This window comes from Aptenodytes patagonicus, chromosome Z, assembly GCF_965638725.1.
Source record: "Aptenodytes patagonicus chromosome Z, bAptPat1.pri.cur, whole genome shotgun sequence".
Lineage (NCBI taxonomy): Eukaryota > Metazoa > Chordata > Aves > Sphenisciformes > Spheniscidae > Aptenodytes > Aptenodytes patagonicus.
In genome coordinates, this window is record NC_134982.1 from 40,592,082 (window position 1) to 40,609,580 (window position 17,499).

Here is a 17,499-nt window from a genome sequence, read left to right on the forward strand (position 1 = left end):
TAGTTAGCACAAGTACACTTTAAACAGGAATTCTGACCTCCAGTTTACTCAGGACATATTTTTTTTTTCTCCTGGTATATTTTCCCCCAAAATGTTAATACAGTTTTTCATCACAAAACACAAATTAAGTGATCTCTACTTGCAATCATGATTGTGTTGTCAAATGGGCAAATCATACCAAGTTATTGCTTGTCACTGTATTTGTAAAAGGCCAATAGTGGATGTCAGACATTTTCCATACCACAAAAAAGAAACCGTTTCCAGCTAATGCACATGATATTTTCATAGTTTTTACACTAACTGTCATATTACAGGTCACCAGACATATCCATAAAAAACAATTTTCTCATTAAAAAAAAAAAATCTTTTCTCTGGTAAAAATTCTAATGATATTAAACCAGATAGTTTTCTGTTGATGAACTTTCATTATGTACTCCCCTCCTGCCCCCAACACTGTGGCATAATACAACAATCAAAGATAAATGCAAGATACCCTCTGGAATGTAAATATGGTGCAATTCAAAGTAAAAGTATAGCAGAGGTACAAGTAGGCTGTCACACTTCAGGTTTGATTTTTGTTCATTCTAGAGAGGTATCAGTCTATATCAACTATACACATTTGTATTTTTTATTATGTAACACAGTAATAGTTTATTACTGACTCATGATTTTCTAAGCATTTACTGACATTTGTTAACATTCAACCCTCAAAGGCCTAACACCAGAAACTCCTGTTCCATCACATGTCAAGAAGTCTCAATGAAGTCAATAATGTTATTCAGGTAAGTAGTAGCTGGACGCACCACACTGTGATGACAAATATGTTTTGCTGTGGTGGGTTAGGGTCCTAAGTCTGTCAAAATCAGTATTGCTTCTCTCTTACCACCTTTGCTTTAAATAGTCAATGTGTTCATTGACATATTTTAGGATATTAATGTTACATATTCCAAATTTAGTAATATTTATTTTTCCTGGAATAACTTGTGAAATAAGTTTCTTTTGCTTTAATGAGCATATAAAGATTCCCTGCACTCATCTATTAAATTAAGGAGAACTTTCTCAGTTATCCAGACTATTCTTACACGTTACTTAATAAGCTCTCTCAGCAATACTGCAGATAGGAAGGTGTGAATCAAACAAATCCTAATTGATTACAAATATTTCAGTGATGCTAAGAAAACAGAATAACTGTAAAATTATGTAATATGTATCATTGCTTGGTCCTGACACCTACAAGAGAAAACTACACAGAAAAACTTCTCAAATACCTTGGCTTCAGGGTTTTGTGGAGTTCCTTTTCTTTAAAACATAAAAGATAAAGCTTTTTAGTAAGATTCCCAACTGAAAGCTTAAATATTACTTTTTCAATGAAAGGGGTACTCTGTATAACTGCTTTAATGCCACTTTCACAACTTAAATAAGTGTGATCACAAACTTCGGTTTTGTGTGTGTACAGGTAGCACATGCCCAGAGTAAAATTAGGTGATTTGACATTGGCTTTTTGCCACTTGGTAATTTTTTTATGTTTGCATATCAGCTGCATTATATACAGAATTCACTAATTTGTAACAGCTTTAAACTTTACAAATCAGTTCCACAAAAATTAAATTACAAGATAAAAAAATGTAGTTTTTATTTTTTTACTTAAGCAGCACAATAATTTTAGTGCACTTTCAGTCCTCTTTTTCTAAAAAATATACTTAAGTACACCTTCTATGTTCCTAACCCCCTCACAGGGTGTTGGCAGGAGTGGGACAAGTGGAAGGAAGACCGTGATGAATGCTCATTGTAAATGTCATTCTTTTGTACCTATGTTTGCCTCTATAAAACATAGGTATAGAAGTAATCAACTTCCAAAACTTCCATTCCCAGTTCAGAGGGAAATACCTGGACCTACCAGGACAGTAAGAGCACCAAAAGCACAAGTGCTTAGCCTCCTGTACCAGAATATTGTTCCGCTTTAAGTCAGCATGGCTATGTATCCTCAAAGGGATTTAAACCAGGATATGAAGTACAGGGAATTATGATTTTGCATAGGACATGACCAATGACTATAACGTAGTGGCACGACAGCTGAGGTGTGCCCCAAAGCTAGCTGTGTTTCCATGGAATGGGGATGACCAACAGCCCCTGTGACTGCCCACTGCTCTGGGATGCAGCAGGCAGTAACACAGGCTGGATATTTTCAGCTCTTTGGCCTCTGTCTCCAGTGTGGAGCAGGTAAGCAACCACAGAAACCCCTGCACATCCCAGGCATGTTGGGCTGAGTGCATCAACTGCAGCTTAGAAGGATCACAGCTCAGCTGGGAAAGTTTGGGGGAAGAGCTCACATGTACAAGAGATAAAGCTTCTTCCTTCAAACCCGACAGTGAATATAACACAGTTGAAAACAACTATACCTTCACAAAAAGGCTTACAGCTGTCTAAAAGCATTAATTCATGGCAGCTCACAATCTGTTGTGATACACATTTATTTCTTTTATTAGGAAAGCCACAAATGCAATGGACAGATGCTCTATTAGCATATAATGTTCTTGTTCAAGGGGGTGTCAAGCGCTGCTCTTGTCTCGACGTACACCTGATGTAAAGCATCAGTTCGGTAAACTCTTGCACATGAGTTTTGCACAAGGATGAAAGTCGCCTGTTTGTTGTTTTTCGCCCCCCTCCATCCCAGCCTTTTCCCCCCACCCGTAAATTCCCTATTGAGCAAGCCTAAATAGAACGCAAACATAAACTTGCATCCTAAGGGCAGAGCAGCACCTCTTCACGGACAGTGGCTGATAGCACAGCTTAAGGGGCAGCAGAGGCGGCTGCGGAGCAGGGGCACATCCCGCAAGCGATGCCGCCAGGTGTGCGGAGAGATTCGCCTCCCTCTCCCAGCCCAGGACCGCTCGGCCGCCCTGGATCTTGTTTTAAAGGAAAGGGTCAGAGGAGAGGGACGACGCTTCACTTCGCGCTTGTTAAGGGGGGCTCCTGCGCACCGCAGCAGCACGGGCCGCCCCGAGGCGGGGGAGGAGAAGCGTGGGTGGCTGTGGCTCGGGTGGACGAACTGCCCGGAAAAGGGGAGACGGGGCTCCTGCCCAGGGGGCACTGACGGGCACGTTTCGAAAATAACCCCCGAGCCCCACTGATCTGCTCGGCTCGCACTGGCGGCGCTCGGGGAAGGGGGGGAGGAGGGGGGGGGCGGGGGGCGAGAAGGCAGCAAAGCTGCAACAGGGACCGCTTTACAGAATTGAGAGTTTTCTCTCCGTTTCCTGTTGCTCTTATGAAAGACAAATACTGTTTAGCAAGTTCTTGCCAGATGCCCCAAAGCGAACACCCTATCTTCTAAGAACGCAGGGGGAAAGAGGGGGTTTTTTGCGCATTTCTCTGCACAAATGTTAAAGTTACAATGCCTTTAAAGAAAATTACAGACACGCGTGATTTGTTAGCGCCGTTAACGCACGCAGCTACTAGAGCCGATATCCCACAACAGGAAATCCTAGCTAGAAGTTGTTTCTAGCGTGTGCGTCCTCATTCATTAAAGCAAACCGGAGACCCAAGAAATCTGCGCGCGATGTCGCTGTCAACGCCGAGCGTGTTCCGCTCCTCGTAAGCCCTCCTCCTCCCTCCCCACACCCCGGGCAAAACTACTTTTTGCCCCTTTACCACGCCGTGTGTAAGGCAAGCGACCGGGCTGAAGAACTGGGCGATAAAGGGGAGTGTGGAAGATGGAGGGCGGAGGAGGCGCGCAACCCGGGTGCCCGGGGCTGCGGGGGTTGTTCTCGTCCCGGTGTCGGTGCTCGCCTGACCCGCTGAAGGGGCCCAGCGGAGTCTGGCCCTGGGACACGCGGAAACAACGCGTTCCCACGTCTCCCACACCCCTCCGCACCCACTTAGGTGTCCGACGTGCCAGCCACAGCACGCAGCCCCTCTCCAGCCCCAGCGGCACCCTCAGGACAAGCAACCCGGCAGCTCTGCATGCCTGGGGGTATCCCGCCGCTGGGGATGCTCTGTGCTCTCCTGCGGGACCCTCACCGGGTGGGGCTGCAAGCCCTGGGGGAGGCTCTGGCTGCCCTCCAAGATAGGGCTGCGCAGGGGGCACTGGCTCGGGGGGCCGCGGAAGAGAGCTGGGTGCACAGGGATGGGGTCCCGGACAGCGCAACCCTTCCCGCCCCATTAGCAACCCCCGGGGAAGTGCCCTTCCCCCCCCCCCCCCAGGCGACATGTCGGCTAGGGAACAGGGCGAAGCCAGCGAAAAAGTCCCGAGAACAACTTTTGGGGAGGGAATGGGGAGCCCCTCCCCGTGCTGGCAGCGACCCGGGACCAAGAGGCAGTCGGGTCCTGCGGTACGGGCCACCTGCCGAGGGCGAGCGCGCCCCGTGGACAGTTGCGGGTGGGGACTTGACGACACGGACACCGCCAACCACTTGCCCCTTCCCTCCCACTCTGCCCGCTGCGGTCCAGGGCGACGCCGGGCTTTCTCGCACAGGTACGTCGGGGGTGTCCCCCCACCCTCCTGCCGCGGAGGGTACTTGGGGCTGGCCCCCGTTCCCCCGCGGCTGCGGGGAACACGCCGCGAACAGCCACGCCGGCGGGCGGGCGCGACTCATCAACTTTCTCCCTCGGACCCTCTCCCCCGGCACGAAACCTCCTCCCCGGCCCCTTTCCCAGCAGTTTTCCCAGAAGAGAGCCGCCCCCAGGCCCGCTTACCTCGCATGGTGTTGGCTCCCCGCTCCGCGCAGTCATGAAGCTGGGAGCCCGGGAACCGCACCACGAAAATCCCGTCTCAGCACCCGCGGAGGCGGCAGCCGCCGCAGCTCTGCTCCGCCGGGAAAACCATACCTCCGAGGCGGCTCCGCGGGGCGCGGCTCCGCGGGCTGCCCGCCGCCGGGCGCGCTCCTCCCTGGCGGCCGCCCCGCGCCCGCCCGCCCGCCGCGGAGCCCCTGCGGGGGTCGCCTGGGCCGCGGAGCGGCGGCGGGTGGCTAGTGGCGAAGCAGGGGAGGGGGAAGGAAAGGAGTTATGTTAGGAAAAACAGGAAAAACACGCGGAGGAAGACGAGGGGGGGGGGGGCCTGCGTGGATGGCAGAGCATGTGCGCGTTCACATGACACCGGCGCCCCTCAGCAGCTCCCCGGTGCGGATTTCCACTGCGCAGCCACAGGGACGCGCGGAGCGGGAGTGAGACCCAGGGAGAAAGCGGCAAAGAGGCTTATAGCGGGGGGCGGGCGGCGCCGCCGGCACGGCCCCGCCCGCTGTCAGCGCCGCCGCCAATCGCCGCCCGCCCACCCGGCACCGCGGCCGCGGGCGGCACCGCCCGTCGCCGCCACCCCGGCCCCGGCCCCGGCCCCGGCCCCGTCCGCGTCCCCGGCCCCGGCCCCGGCTGCGCAGGGGGCGCGCGGCTCCGCGGGGCTCCGCGCCCCCCCACCCCCACCCCCCGCCCCCCGCGCCGGTTGTTCCCGGCAACTTTTGCTCCCCTTGGGAGCGCCTGGCTGCTGGCGGGTCCTGCCCGGCAGCTGAGGCTGGGTGTGGTGGTACAGAAATGAGTCTTGTCTGCAGAGCTCTGGAGCTTGTGGAGAAAGGTAACAGGCGCAGAAATTCCCCTCGTGTGCCTTAATATTATTTTTTTCGGGGGGGAGAGGGTGTCTCTGGGGAGGAAGATTAAAGATCTCACCCCGCTGTGATTCTCACCGGGGAACTGCTTTTTCCGACAAGAATGGGAAAGTTTGGTGGTGAGTCATTTTCTCATTAAAGAGCGAATCTGGATGTCGAAAGCAGTTTGTTTTCCCTGTATAAGACTAGCAGACGGTTCTGCAGAAACGGGTTTGTTCCGCAGGCAGCAGGATTTTTCCTGACTTGTAACTCCCCCTCTGAATTAACTGATGTTCTGCCCATGAAAAAAAAAATGACTGCGGGGTCTTCTTGATGTTATTTTTTTTTTTTCTGTATGGTAAATCATGGAACACAACCACAGGCATCTCAGTGGGTCATCTTAGAAACAAGTCCCTGGTACCAAGGATCCCAGTTCCTAACTCCAAGCCTAAAACAAAAAAGGAAAACCCTGATTTAACAGGGTATAAAGCGGTCTATTTATACCCATACAAAGTATGGATATACCCATACAAAATTATTCATATCGACCTCATAAATCAAAATGGGATATATTTCAAAGAGGGATACTTTAAAGTTAAATATGGACCTGACAAAGTAGATTTATTCTTTCCTACATGAATTATCAGATGAAGTTCTGTTAGGTCTGTTATGCAAGAGATCATAGGTATGATCTCTTTTGCTCTGAAAAAGTTAAGAATCAATGTAGGAAAGAGACACAAAAGTTTCCACTCTTGGTGCAAACTGGCAAAGCTTTACTCTTGGGGAACAAGGTGACAGGTTTACAGGAAGCAGTTCTTGTGGTTAGCCTCTTTCAAAACACCTGTTTGAACTGAAAATGAGAAAGACATGAAGAATCAGCTCTGCCAATATTGAAAATGTTTAGATTTACCTGATCGTGGTGAATTTTAACTGCATTCACTGTGGTGAAGACAGTCAGTTAAAAAAAATCATGCCGAATTCCTAAGATATTAGTTGGTTTTTATATTCTTGACCATTGTATTTACGCAATTTATATACTGCATGCAAAGTTGTTAATACTCATTTACGGCATTTTCTTAGGATCCCATTCAGAAACTCTTACCAATTGATTATTTTTTAGTCCACTTATATCAGCGTATCTTCCAATATCAGTTACATGCTATCCATCTCTTCACTTCACAGGACCAGGAATTTACAGTGGCATATTTTCTTTATAATTGAGATTTCAGAGGATGTGGTTGGCAGCAGACAGGTTTTTCTCTAGGACTCTTTTGTGGACTTTCCCTCTAGCCATCTCTTCAACCTGTTCATCACGCACAAAAGTTTCTGAGGTAACTGCAATAAAACAACTCTCACACATCACTTTGCAAAGCAAGTTAGAAAGCATTCGGTCTTCATCTCATCTTTCTAAAGGGTATAATTTACCTAATACCTAATTTGGAATTTGGGTGAAGGATTAATTAGCTCCTAGCTAGTGCCTGTGGCTTTAGAAAAGCAACTGGGAGAAAGAGCAGAGATTCCATCTACTTTGTACTTGGTGTATTGCAACAAAGATGCTTTTTTTTCTCCTGGATGTCCACCTAGCAGCAGGAACAAAAGCTAGGTGAATTTGAAAAGGAGGCAATAACTCTTTTTTCATAGTCTGAGTCTTGTTGTTCTTGTCTATTCCAATATGATTTTTAGATTTAATTGTTGTAAAGCTGCATCTTAACACCAGTCAAAACTTTGATAGGTAAATAACAAGCTGTCTGCTTGCTAAGCAGTGCATTCAGAATACCTTACACTATTGCACTAAGTACTGGTGCACCTTCATTTGGAATTTGTGTGGTGCTTTTGACAATGGAGAAGAAACTGAAATGCCACTATTCTCTCTTAATTTGATTTTGATTTTGTTTACAAACTTCTTTTTTTTAGTCTACAAAACCCAAATAATTTGGGCCCTGAATTTCTTTACTTTTCTCTCTACCATATGGAGTGGCAATTTTTATTTATTTATTTTCAGAAGTCCTTGTAGACTTTTAGTTTATTTGTCTTTCTTGGTCCAATATAGTCTATGTATAATGATGTCTGAGCTAACTTCTTCGCTAGCTGGAGCAAGTTGTTAAATTTGCAATTTATTTTAATACTTAGGATGAGATATTGTCTGGTAAGCACTAGTAATGGTGGCAATAAAATGATAGATATAATAAACATATGTGGATTCCAGTGAGCACCAGGCAAATTATAAATACTTTATTCCAAAATGTATGGCTGCTTGAAACCATTATACATTGAAGCAGGTAAAAAACAAGCCACAGGATCTGAGGTCGTACAGGAATTTATAGTATATTTAAAAACTGAACGCATATCTTTAGTAGTTAAATAAACTGAGTGGTACAATTCAGCCCACCATTCTTGTAAGATGGTAGTTTTCCTAGGTTTCAAAGAGCCTTTAATAGGATTTCTCATTTCAGATGAGTGCTTCAGAGGAAAAGTTTAGAAAAAGCCAGGCAAAAAGAGTTAAAATACAATAAATAAGTTGTTTTACTTCAAAATGTAAACAACTATTTTATAGAAAAAAAAATCATTGTGAATATATTTTCACTGCAAACTAAACAATGAGAAATTGCCTTTCAGAATACTCACTTGCATTAGCACCTTTCCCAAGGCTCTTTGGATGACAAATCTTCTAAGACAATATTTAAGACCACATAGTTTTATCATTTTAATCATTTGCAATATAGTCATTAGAGCTGTAGCAAGTTATGCCTAATTTAGTTGCTTCATTAAAAATTACTGAATAGAAAATAGTCAAAACAAACTGTGTCTACAGGCCCCATTTCATTCCCCTGGATATCAATGGCTAATTTCTGTTGGCATGAAAGGAAGCCAGATGCATCCCATAGCCAAAACTTATTTCTTAGATTCAATAGGAGCAAGATTGGTCACAGTTTTCTTCGTCTCATCTGTCTCCAGCAGATATGGTCTCATTGCCAGACATTCCTAACTTTATGTAAGTCATGAGAAAGACTTTCTAATTTTTCATTTTATGACTTCTGCACAGAGTTATTGACAGACTCAGGAATCTGAACTTCTCCTATAGATTCTTCACTTTAGATTCACTTTCTAAATTCTTGCCCATTTCTTCATGGGCAATCTGAAAGCATGCACATACACTATACTGTGTTTATCTCCTATAAAGCCTTGTAACCATCATGAAACTTCAAACTGTTTCCACATAATATTATTTAAGAACTGTGTATTTTTTCCAAACTAGTAAAATTGTTTTAAAAGCAGCCCTAGAAAATCCTGACACAATCAGAAACAATATTCAGTAATTGAAAATCTTTAATTATGCCAATTTAGTTTTAGAAGCTAAGAATGTAATGCATTATGCATGACAGGATAACCAGAAACTTGAAAAATTAAAAATGAAAAGCCATACTTGATTATTTCCTCTGTCTTGCGAGATGAAAAGCAATCCCTAGCCACAAAGAAGGAATCTCGACTCCTGTAAATACTTTGTGACATTTAAAAACTGATGTTTGCTATAATACTGCAAATTATTATAAAATTTGCATAGTTGGTATATTTAAATTTTTTTTTCTTACAAATGCATTGTTTTTTTAACTGTTACTGAAGCCTCTTTTCATTCCATATATTCTTCCCTGCCCTGATGACAGAAGTCATATAGTGACTTACCCTTGCTTTAGGTAGTGTCAATCACTGGAACATTGTATAAAATGTCTCACTTAAATATATCTTTGAACAAGAATGGATACTAGGTGATAATTTCCACATAATTTCCTTCACCCCCACCCCGATGTTTACGTAAACTGGTCAGCAACTGAAAAGACTGGCTGTAAGGATGTAATTGCTGGTCAGAGCTGCATTAACCCTAGAACACCACAAACCTTAAAATGATAGTTTGGGTCATAAAACTCGGGGAAAAGAGCTACGTTTGATGCCCAAGTAACCTGATGTTTGCTCTGGAGAAACTGCAGCATATTCAAATGTTGATGAAGTGAGGAGGCAGCAGTGAAAGACTGTCTTCCTGCAGAAAAAAGCTGCCGAGAGGCAATGACCTTCCGACATTTGCGTCCACATTCTCCTTCCTTGGCAGGGCCAGGCGTTCCTAAGCTGTTTCGAGGCAACCCAAGAGCAAGAATGGGCTTCAGCGAAGGAGACAGAAAGATGAGAGTTGGAAGGAATACACGGGCAAAATAAAATGCTCTAGGAAAGAAGCAGGAGGCAGAAGACCTACCTACGGATCAGTGCTTCAAATCCTCCTACGAGCAGCCTCTGAGCTACCAGGCACTATAGGTCGGGAACAAGATGATTCTTCGAATGTGGGTTGCTCTCATGCAGTAGTTTAAAAAGCGGGGATCTATTACAACCACAGATTTTCCACTTTAAATGGATGCTGACCTTGCAGCTAAACATTCTTTTTGCCTCATGGAAGCAGTCTGATTTTTTAAATTTTTAATGTTGTTTCACTGGAAAAAAGCAAAACTCAGAATACAGATATTTTATTTATCAGGAAATGAATTAATTTACTGGTGAAATCCCAGTTTTCCTATTTATATTTGTGCACTACAGTTTTACATTTTCAAGTCAAAGAAGGTGAAAAAGTTTATTTTAAAATATTAATTGATTTTTTTCATTGTGTGAAAAATAGATAACTATTATTTCTGAGCTAGTATCTATGGAGAAAATCATAGTTTTTAGTTCAGTCCATTTTGATGAACTAGCTATTTACATAATTTTTTAAAATCAATCTTTCACTATGACAAGAAGCAAAAAGCACATACTTATTAGTAATTATCTTCTGAAAAAGGTAAAATTAAGGGAAACAGTGACATTTTGTGTTCATTTCAACACAGGTTATGACTGAAACTGGAGTCTCGGATACAAAGATTGACAGGAATATGAAACAGAAAAATTATGAAAAATTTAGAGGGTCTAATATCCTGGACTTTACAAGAAGGATGAAACACACTGACAGGTAGTAATCTATAACCTTCTTTTGAGCATTCAGTAATTTATTATTATGTTACAATAAATTAGTACCTGCAAAACAACGATGGGCTTGAGATAAAAAGTTAGTTTGGACTTAGCATTTTAAAATGGCCGTATTCCGTGGTTTTGAGCTGAAAAAAAGATACATTTCTTTCAAATTTTCACCAAACCGAGAAATGTTTAGGTTTCAATAGTTTGCCCTTCTTGTGGCTTTTGAGGTATTCATATCTGGTGTTCTGTTTTAGACTAATCTCCCATGCACATTGAGTCTACCTCTACACTCCGCAGCTTTAGCTGTAGCTCATAGCAACAGCTACAGTTAAGGATGCTTAAGGGCTTCTGTTCTAAAGCGGCTTTTTAGTTTCTTCTAACTTTTTTACATTTGTTCTTTCTTTCTTTCTTCCAGGACTGAAGGTATTTATAGAATGACCTGATACAGAAAGAGTCTTTTCCTTCACGGAACAAGCACCTACTACATGACAATATTCCAGAGCTATATACAAAGTTATTCTTTTTTTTTCCCCTATGTTTGTAAAGTATCACTAAAAAAATCAGTAAAAAAACCCTAGTGAACAGGTGCAACCTATTCACATTGCATATACTGCAGATACTTTGAGAAGTGTTTACAGTCGGTTACCTCCTATTTTTATGGTGAAAACTAAAATTGCTTTCAGCATAGTTACCTTTAAAATTGATATCCCAAATTACACTTATTTTCAGATAGTTGGAAAAAATGTGCTTAAACACTGTCCAAACAATAAGGCCAGGGATACTCAAAGTGCCCATTGTTGGCCTAGTTTTTGAAGCTGGTGAGAATAGAATCAGGCTTTTGAAAATACACATCCTAAAAAGCAGATTTTTTTTTTTAATGTTAAAGTAGATATTTAAAGAGAATAAAAGACCCTACAGATTGCTTACCCCTATTTTTGGCATGATCCATTTACAGGCCAACGCAAAGCAAACAAGATGGTTACGTCAGATAACAAAAACAGTCTGCAAAAGCAGAAGTGACTATCCATGCTCCCCTTTCATTAAAAAAAGTTCTTTCTCATATAAAGCTATTAGCGCCACTTTAATTCATGCAGTTAATTTTTCTTTCCAGTTCATAGGCCAATCCCAAGAGGGGAAAAGTGTCCTCAGCTCAACCCCTTATATGAGGCAGGCAGATTTAGCAAGTCTTGATCTGAGAAAGTACTAATGCAAATGCTTAAGATTAAACATGTGGTTATGTGCTTTTCTGAATTAGAATCTGTGTCAGGATGCTTATTTAGCTACAATTCTGATATTAAGAAAATCTTCCCACCTTGGCTGACCTAATACAGAAAGTGGCATTGGTTTGAATGTTCCTTTTGTTTTATAAATTTTGGGTAAGTTGCACAGGATTTATAAATATTTATATGAGAGGCATAAATTAGCTAATAAACATTGCCTGCTTTAATTCCAAAATTATTTTTGTTATACTCATTGTGATAAGTTATGCTATGACTGAGTCCAGGAGACACCTTCTAGATACAGTGATATAAAAATGCTGAACAACTCATATTTGTGGATAGATGTGCAAAGAAAAGTTCTCCTAGGATATGCTTTAAACTAATAAATCATGGTGTAAAATCGAGTTCTTGGCACATATACCACCCCATGCTAATGTTGCTTTGTGTCACTCCAGCATAAAAGCAGGCAATGCTTAAGTATTTCAAGTACTAAATATCTCGGTACCTCCAGCATAGCTGGCTCATGGGTGGGTAAATGCACAGCCTGCACACAAATAAGCAAGGCCAAGGAGCTAATATTCCTTTAAATCTCAGGTTTCCAGGATGGCCAGTTGCACCCGACAAACTGCAAATGTTCTCCACTGGTATCTTCGGCTTAAATCCTAAGAATAGGAAAATGTAAAAGCCCACTAGGACACAGTGTAGCATAAAGATGCCAAAGCTAGCTTTAAACGAATTATTTTGGGTACTGACAACAGCCAAGCTGTGATAGCAGAGAGCTAACTCTGCGTAAGAAGTTTATTCTGCTGCATGGGCAAGTTTAGCAGCCTGTCCTGCACTCCACGCTATTATTGTGAGATGGCTGCAACACAATATTTTGCATAATACCTCTCATGCAAACTGTATCCAACAGAGCGGGGGCATGTTGCAAAAAGCAGTTAGCTGGGCTAGAGCTACAGTGCACTATAATATGCAATAGTTATAACTATAAAATTATTCTAACGATTTTTGCCTATTCATGATGCCACTTCACCCTCACTCAGAATTTTCCTGGATGAAATGTGGCTGGTCTTGAGATGCATCCTCTCTTTCTCCAGACAGAAAACATTCACATGACATGAAAGAAATGAGGTGTTTCTAAAGGAAGGCTACTTCACCTTTTATAATGGGACGTGTGCAAATGAAAAGTAAGTCTCCAAACACCTACAATTGTTGCAAGACTCTCAAATGAAGTGAACAGCTTCAAGACTGCTGCTGCTAATAGGACACAGCAAAAAAACGCAAGTGTCTCTCTTTGCTTTTAGTGCCAGTCACAAAGAGCAAGATCCCGGTCCCCCAGGCTCATGGTGGGTTGCCACTGCATTGCAGGGAGATAGCTCGTGCGTGAAAACACATTAACTTTCTTGGCAGCTGGGCAAGGGACGACTGTCCAAAGAGGTATTAAGTCCAGTGATTAAGGAGTATGAAAACACAATAGTAATTTCAATTAATAGACAAAATGTAGAAACAGAAACATTTGGAAAATGTTCATGAAAGAACAGTAGAGGGACAGACTAACAGGACTCAATTTTCAATACAGTAAAACTAAGAAATGAAAGATAGGCTAAACCCCCTGCATTCACGAATTAGTGATTATAACCCAAGATTAGAGATCTATATGGAAACAGAAAAGTACAAAGATAACTGTCTTGTTACCACAACAAAATAAAATGAATATAATGTTCATACTCCTGTTCTCTTTCCAAAACTTTGCTGATTTGTAAACACTGCCATTTTAGTCACACAAAATTAGAGAATTACCTTAAGTGGGACAGAGAGTCATATTACTCTATATTATGCATAATACTTAAGCTTTTGTGTTAAAATTACTTATTTACAAGAATGACAGGATAGAGAGTAAGCGGGAAGATAAGTACTGATAAGCACAGAAACACAAAAGAAAAAAATAAAATTAAGAAAGAGCCTTACAAGCACTATATAACCCCTTGAAGCCCTACTTGGTACTGTGTTACATCGTGTTTTGTACAACATGTTTTTTCATAACTCTGCCCAGCACACCGCAGCTACTGTGATAAGACCAGACGAAGGGAATACTGAGGGGGTGGAAGGCTACATAATGGTTCTTGTAAACCTTTTGCATTTTAGAAGATCTTGCAAATGTTATACAGGTATCTTCTACCCTGAGAGTACTCTGATCAGACCCAAAAAGCTTGGAGTCCATAGAAGTAGTGATTTTTTTGAAGGCTGATAAGTGTTAAGTTTTGGAAAAGATATTATAACTTGTTTTTCAGCTTGAAGAAGTCTATAAGCTGTTGAGATTTTGATTTATTTGCATGTAAAGAGTACAGCGCTTACCATTGTTGGAGAATAAATATTGCCTTAGACCATTATATGATACAGTATGATAATTTCTATACTCCTAAAGGCTTGCTAGAAGATGCAAGTGCTATGCTTGTATGACTTCGTATGTGTCAAAATAATTTAAAAAAGCTTTGTCTTTAGGAGAAAAAAAAAGTACTATGTTAGAAAACTTTGGTAAGATATTATTAAGATAGATTAGGTAATTATTATATATTGTAGACATTTTTGGATTGCCATACTCAGTGCTTCTTTTTGATTGGGAAGATAAAGAGTCAATTATCAAGAAATAAAAGAAAATAGTGTCAAGCACTGCCAAACCACTTCAAAATTTCAGAAAAAAAGTAAAATCATTTTAAGGAGTCAAAGGGATAATGAAAACATTATTCAAATGACAATTTTGTCAAGTTGTTCCTTGCAAGCTGTAGAAGCCATAATAGGTTTACTTTCCTTTTTTTTTTCATTCCAAAAGTAAAAAATAAAAAGACCAAAATTAAAAAGATTTTTCCCTGCTTCCTTTGTCTTATGAACTATGCCATTGAAACAGACATGTCATTTAAAGAAGAAGCCACTTTTTCCTTTGTCAAATATACAGTAATCGAACCAACACTAAACAAACAAACAAACAAACCACTCCTTTGTGCACATCCCCCTGGCCAGCCACATTGCATATGACACCTTTCGAACAGCTTCTACGCTGAATCAAACCTTTCATTCCCAAATATACCTGGGCAGGAGGAAGCCAGAGGCCAGGTTTCAGTTTCAATCTTGAACTATTTGGTTTCAGAGCAAGATCTGAAGTCAACATTGATAAATATTGTTTTGTCCGTGGATATTGCACTCTTGCTCCACTAAATCTCTTCTCATTCTGCTAGGTCTTTTTACAGCATTTTACAAATATTGATCATACCTTTGTCTCACCTGCAAAACTGAGCCTCTGTCAGTTAATGCCTAACTTAAAAACTTACACTGCACAAGGATCAATTTTGTTTCCCTCCAGCTCTATACAGAATTTCTGTAAACCAGCAGAGGAGGATGTAAGTGCTGGCAGCAGATACGCGATGCTCAGCTCTACCTGTCCTACATAGCATTATGGCCGCCAACCAGGCTAGGAAGGAATGAGCTGGTCAAAACCAGCCCAAGCTGAGTCCTAACTGGAGATGGCAAAAGAAAATTATTACTGATGAGCAGTCCTGCCACAGTATTCTTCCAGTGAACATTGGTTTGTGTGCAGTGTATGGATACTCCTGGGTTCTTGCTGATGCTAAACTCGGACCAAGAAGTATCAGTTAAAAAAGCTTTCAATCATGTCCTTTTGTCTAGGAAACTCCATCTAATTTTGCCAGAAGAATGACTTCCTGCGACTGGACTACAGCCCTGAAACAGAGCTTGATGTGAAGCCGCTGATGATCAGCTCAGAAAGCTGTGACATTTCCTTAGCTGCACAGCTACCACAAACATAGGAGACCTTCCATTGGTTTCTATAGAATTTTTAATCAGGTTCAGGGACTCTTTGCTTATCTTTATAGTTGGGTCCCAGATACCTAGGAGACTGCCTAAAACTCTGGAGTGACGTGTGTTCTTCTGGCACAACAGGACTTCTTATGGATTGGTCTGGTACTTCAAATTAATTTCTAGAGCAATGAAGATCATAAAAAAATTTTGTTTTCAGTGAAAACTGCATTTTCTTAATTCTGCATTTTCAATTTTTCTGTATCTGTATCTATATTATACTAATGCCGCTTCCCCCTCACTGCCCCTCCAATTCTGTACAGTCAAAATATATTGGTTTGTTTACATATTTCCACCTGATACCTCATTCTATATGACCTGAAAAATAGTTTTCTAAATACATAGTAAATATTGTGACATTGTGTATTTAAGGAGGTGCAGTTTTCTGTGTACATGCTGTATACATATCATTTTTAGTCAGTATGCAGTGTTTGCAGAGTCAGATTGTGATGTCACTGAGAAATATCTGCAAATAGTGGTTATTTGATAAGATGTAATGAAAGGAAAACTATCAGTGTGATATGGTCAAGCTATATAGACACTAGCAAAGCAGTCAGTTAAGTGAAGTATGTGGTAAACCTGTACTGGTACTTGGCAGAGAAAAAACGTGAATTGTCAATATGAGAGAAAAGTATAATTTTTGTTACCTTAGTGAGGTCTGAGGGTTTATGCAATTGTCATCCCAGATTTTCTTCTGATGACACTTTAAATTAAGGTCCCAGGCAAATAAATAGTTGTTGGTGAAACTGAGCAATAATCATTAAAATGTAGTGGATTAGGAAGAAAAGGTATACAAGACCTAAGCTGATCAGTGAAAGAAAATGCAATGCCTAGCAGAAAGATTGTTGTGTAAAATCTAGAAATAAGACCTCTATTTACCTTTGTACTTGCAACTTGTTGCTCAGGTAATTCTTTTATAATTCTTCTGCACCACCCATACATTATATTACCTTGTAAGTGTGATCAAATAAAAAATAATAGAAAAAGTGAGGGGTTCGTGTACTTTATAAGGCTTCTTTTACATGTCAAACCTGAATTTAAACAAGGCCATGTACTGGTTATATTGAACTGCATATCCTACATTAAAAAAAAAGAGAATGAATACTGAAAACAAATATGCTTTTATCATACCAAGTAATTTTGGATTTGCTATTTTTATTTTTAAAATAATTAAAAAAAAAAGAAATAGAAAAGCTGATCCTAAAGATCAACTTTCAAATATAAAATAGATCCTAAAGCCACATAATAATTACCTTAAACATTAACAAAAGCTGTTAATCAAAACAACAGCATAATGAAAAAGATTTTACTGCATCAGCCCCATTTGACTATTTGACAGCAAAAATAAAGTGCAAGAAATCAAAATTTTTCACTTCAAAAATTAGGAACAAAAGAATGGGAGCAGCATTGAGTAGATGTGATGAAAATATCTGCAAAAAACATTTTTAAAGTATAAAGCAAGAAAGGGTTATTGCACTTACTTACTATGAAATCCATAGGGTTTCCACAGGGACTTGTTTGAATTAAGGCATAATTTTTAGGCAAAACATGCAACGCTAATTTGAAATTTACCAACAGTGAATAATTCTGCGTCCTTTTCTAAAGATGTCCTAACAGCTTTTACTCATCATGTTAAAAATCTACGCTACTGTCTCCAAACTAAACCCACACCGTGTCAACTTATTGGGGCTTTGTCTTTAAAACTTACCCCTTTCAGTGGTGTTCTTGCTTTCTTAGTGTGACTTGCTGAATATCCTGCTCTACAGCAAAGGATATAGACCACACAGCATGGAAATCAGTCCTGATGGTCCTCACTCGGAGGGATATAGGTTTTGTGCAAGTAGTTTTGT

At 41.3% G+C, this 17,499-nt stretch overlaps 1 protein-coding gene and 2 long non-coding RNA genes across 4 annotated transcripts in view; 1 reads left to right on the forward strand and 2 right to left on the reverse strand.

Annotated features, from left to right (window-relative positions):
• The window catches only part of RORB (RAR related orphan receptor B), a 191,666-nt gene extending 186,928 nt beyond the window's left edge, over positions 1-4,738 (reverse strand). For both annotated transcript variants that reach the window (XM_076363121.1, XM_076363120.1), the window contains exon 1: positions 4,693-4,738. In XM_076363121.1, the coding sequence (XP_076219236.1) occupies positions 4,693-4,699 (7 nt within the window). In that variant the 5' untranslated portion in view covers positions 4,700-4,738. The remainder of the gene's footprint in view (positions 1-4,692) is intronic.
• A 708-nt stretch (positions 4,739-5,446) lies between these two features.
• On the forward strand, positions 5,447-11,962 carry LOC143173098 (uncharacterized). Its single transcript, XR_012997469.1, has 4 exons — positions 5,447-5,560; positions 6,753-6,901; positions 10,433-10,554; positions 10,975-11,962. It is a non-coding gene; the product is annotated as an uncharacterized LOC143173098 (long non-coding RNA).
• On the reverse strand, positions 6,358-17,461 carry LOC143173099 (uncharacterized). Its single transcript, XR_012997470.1, has 3 exons — positions 17,358-17,461; positions 6,673-6,873; positions 6,358-6,420 (listed from the first exon to the last, which is right to left on the reverse strand). It is a non-coding gene; the product is annotated as an uncharacterized LOC143173099 (long non-coding RNA).
• Positions 17,462-17,499: the final 38 nt, after the last annotated feature.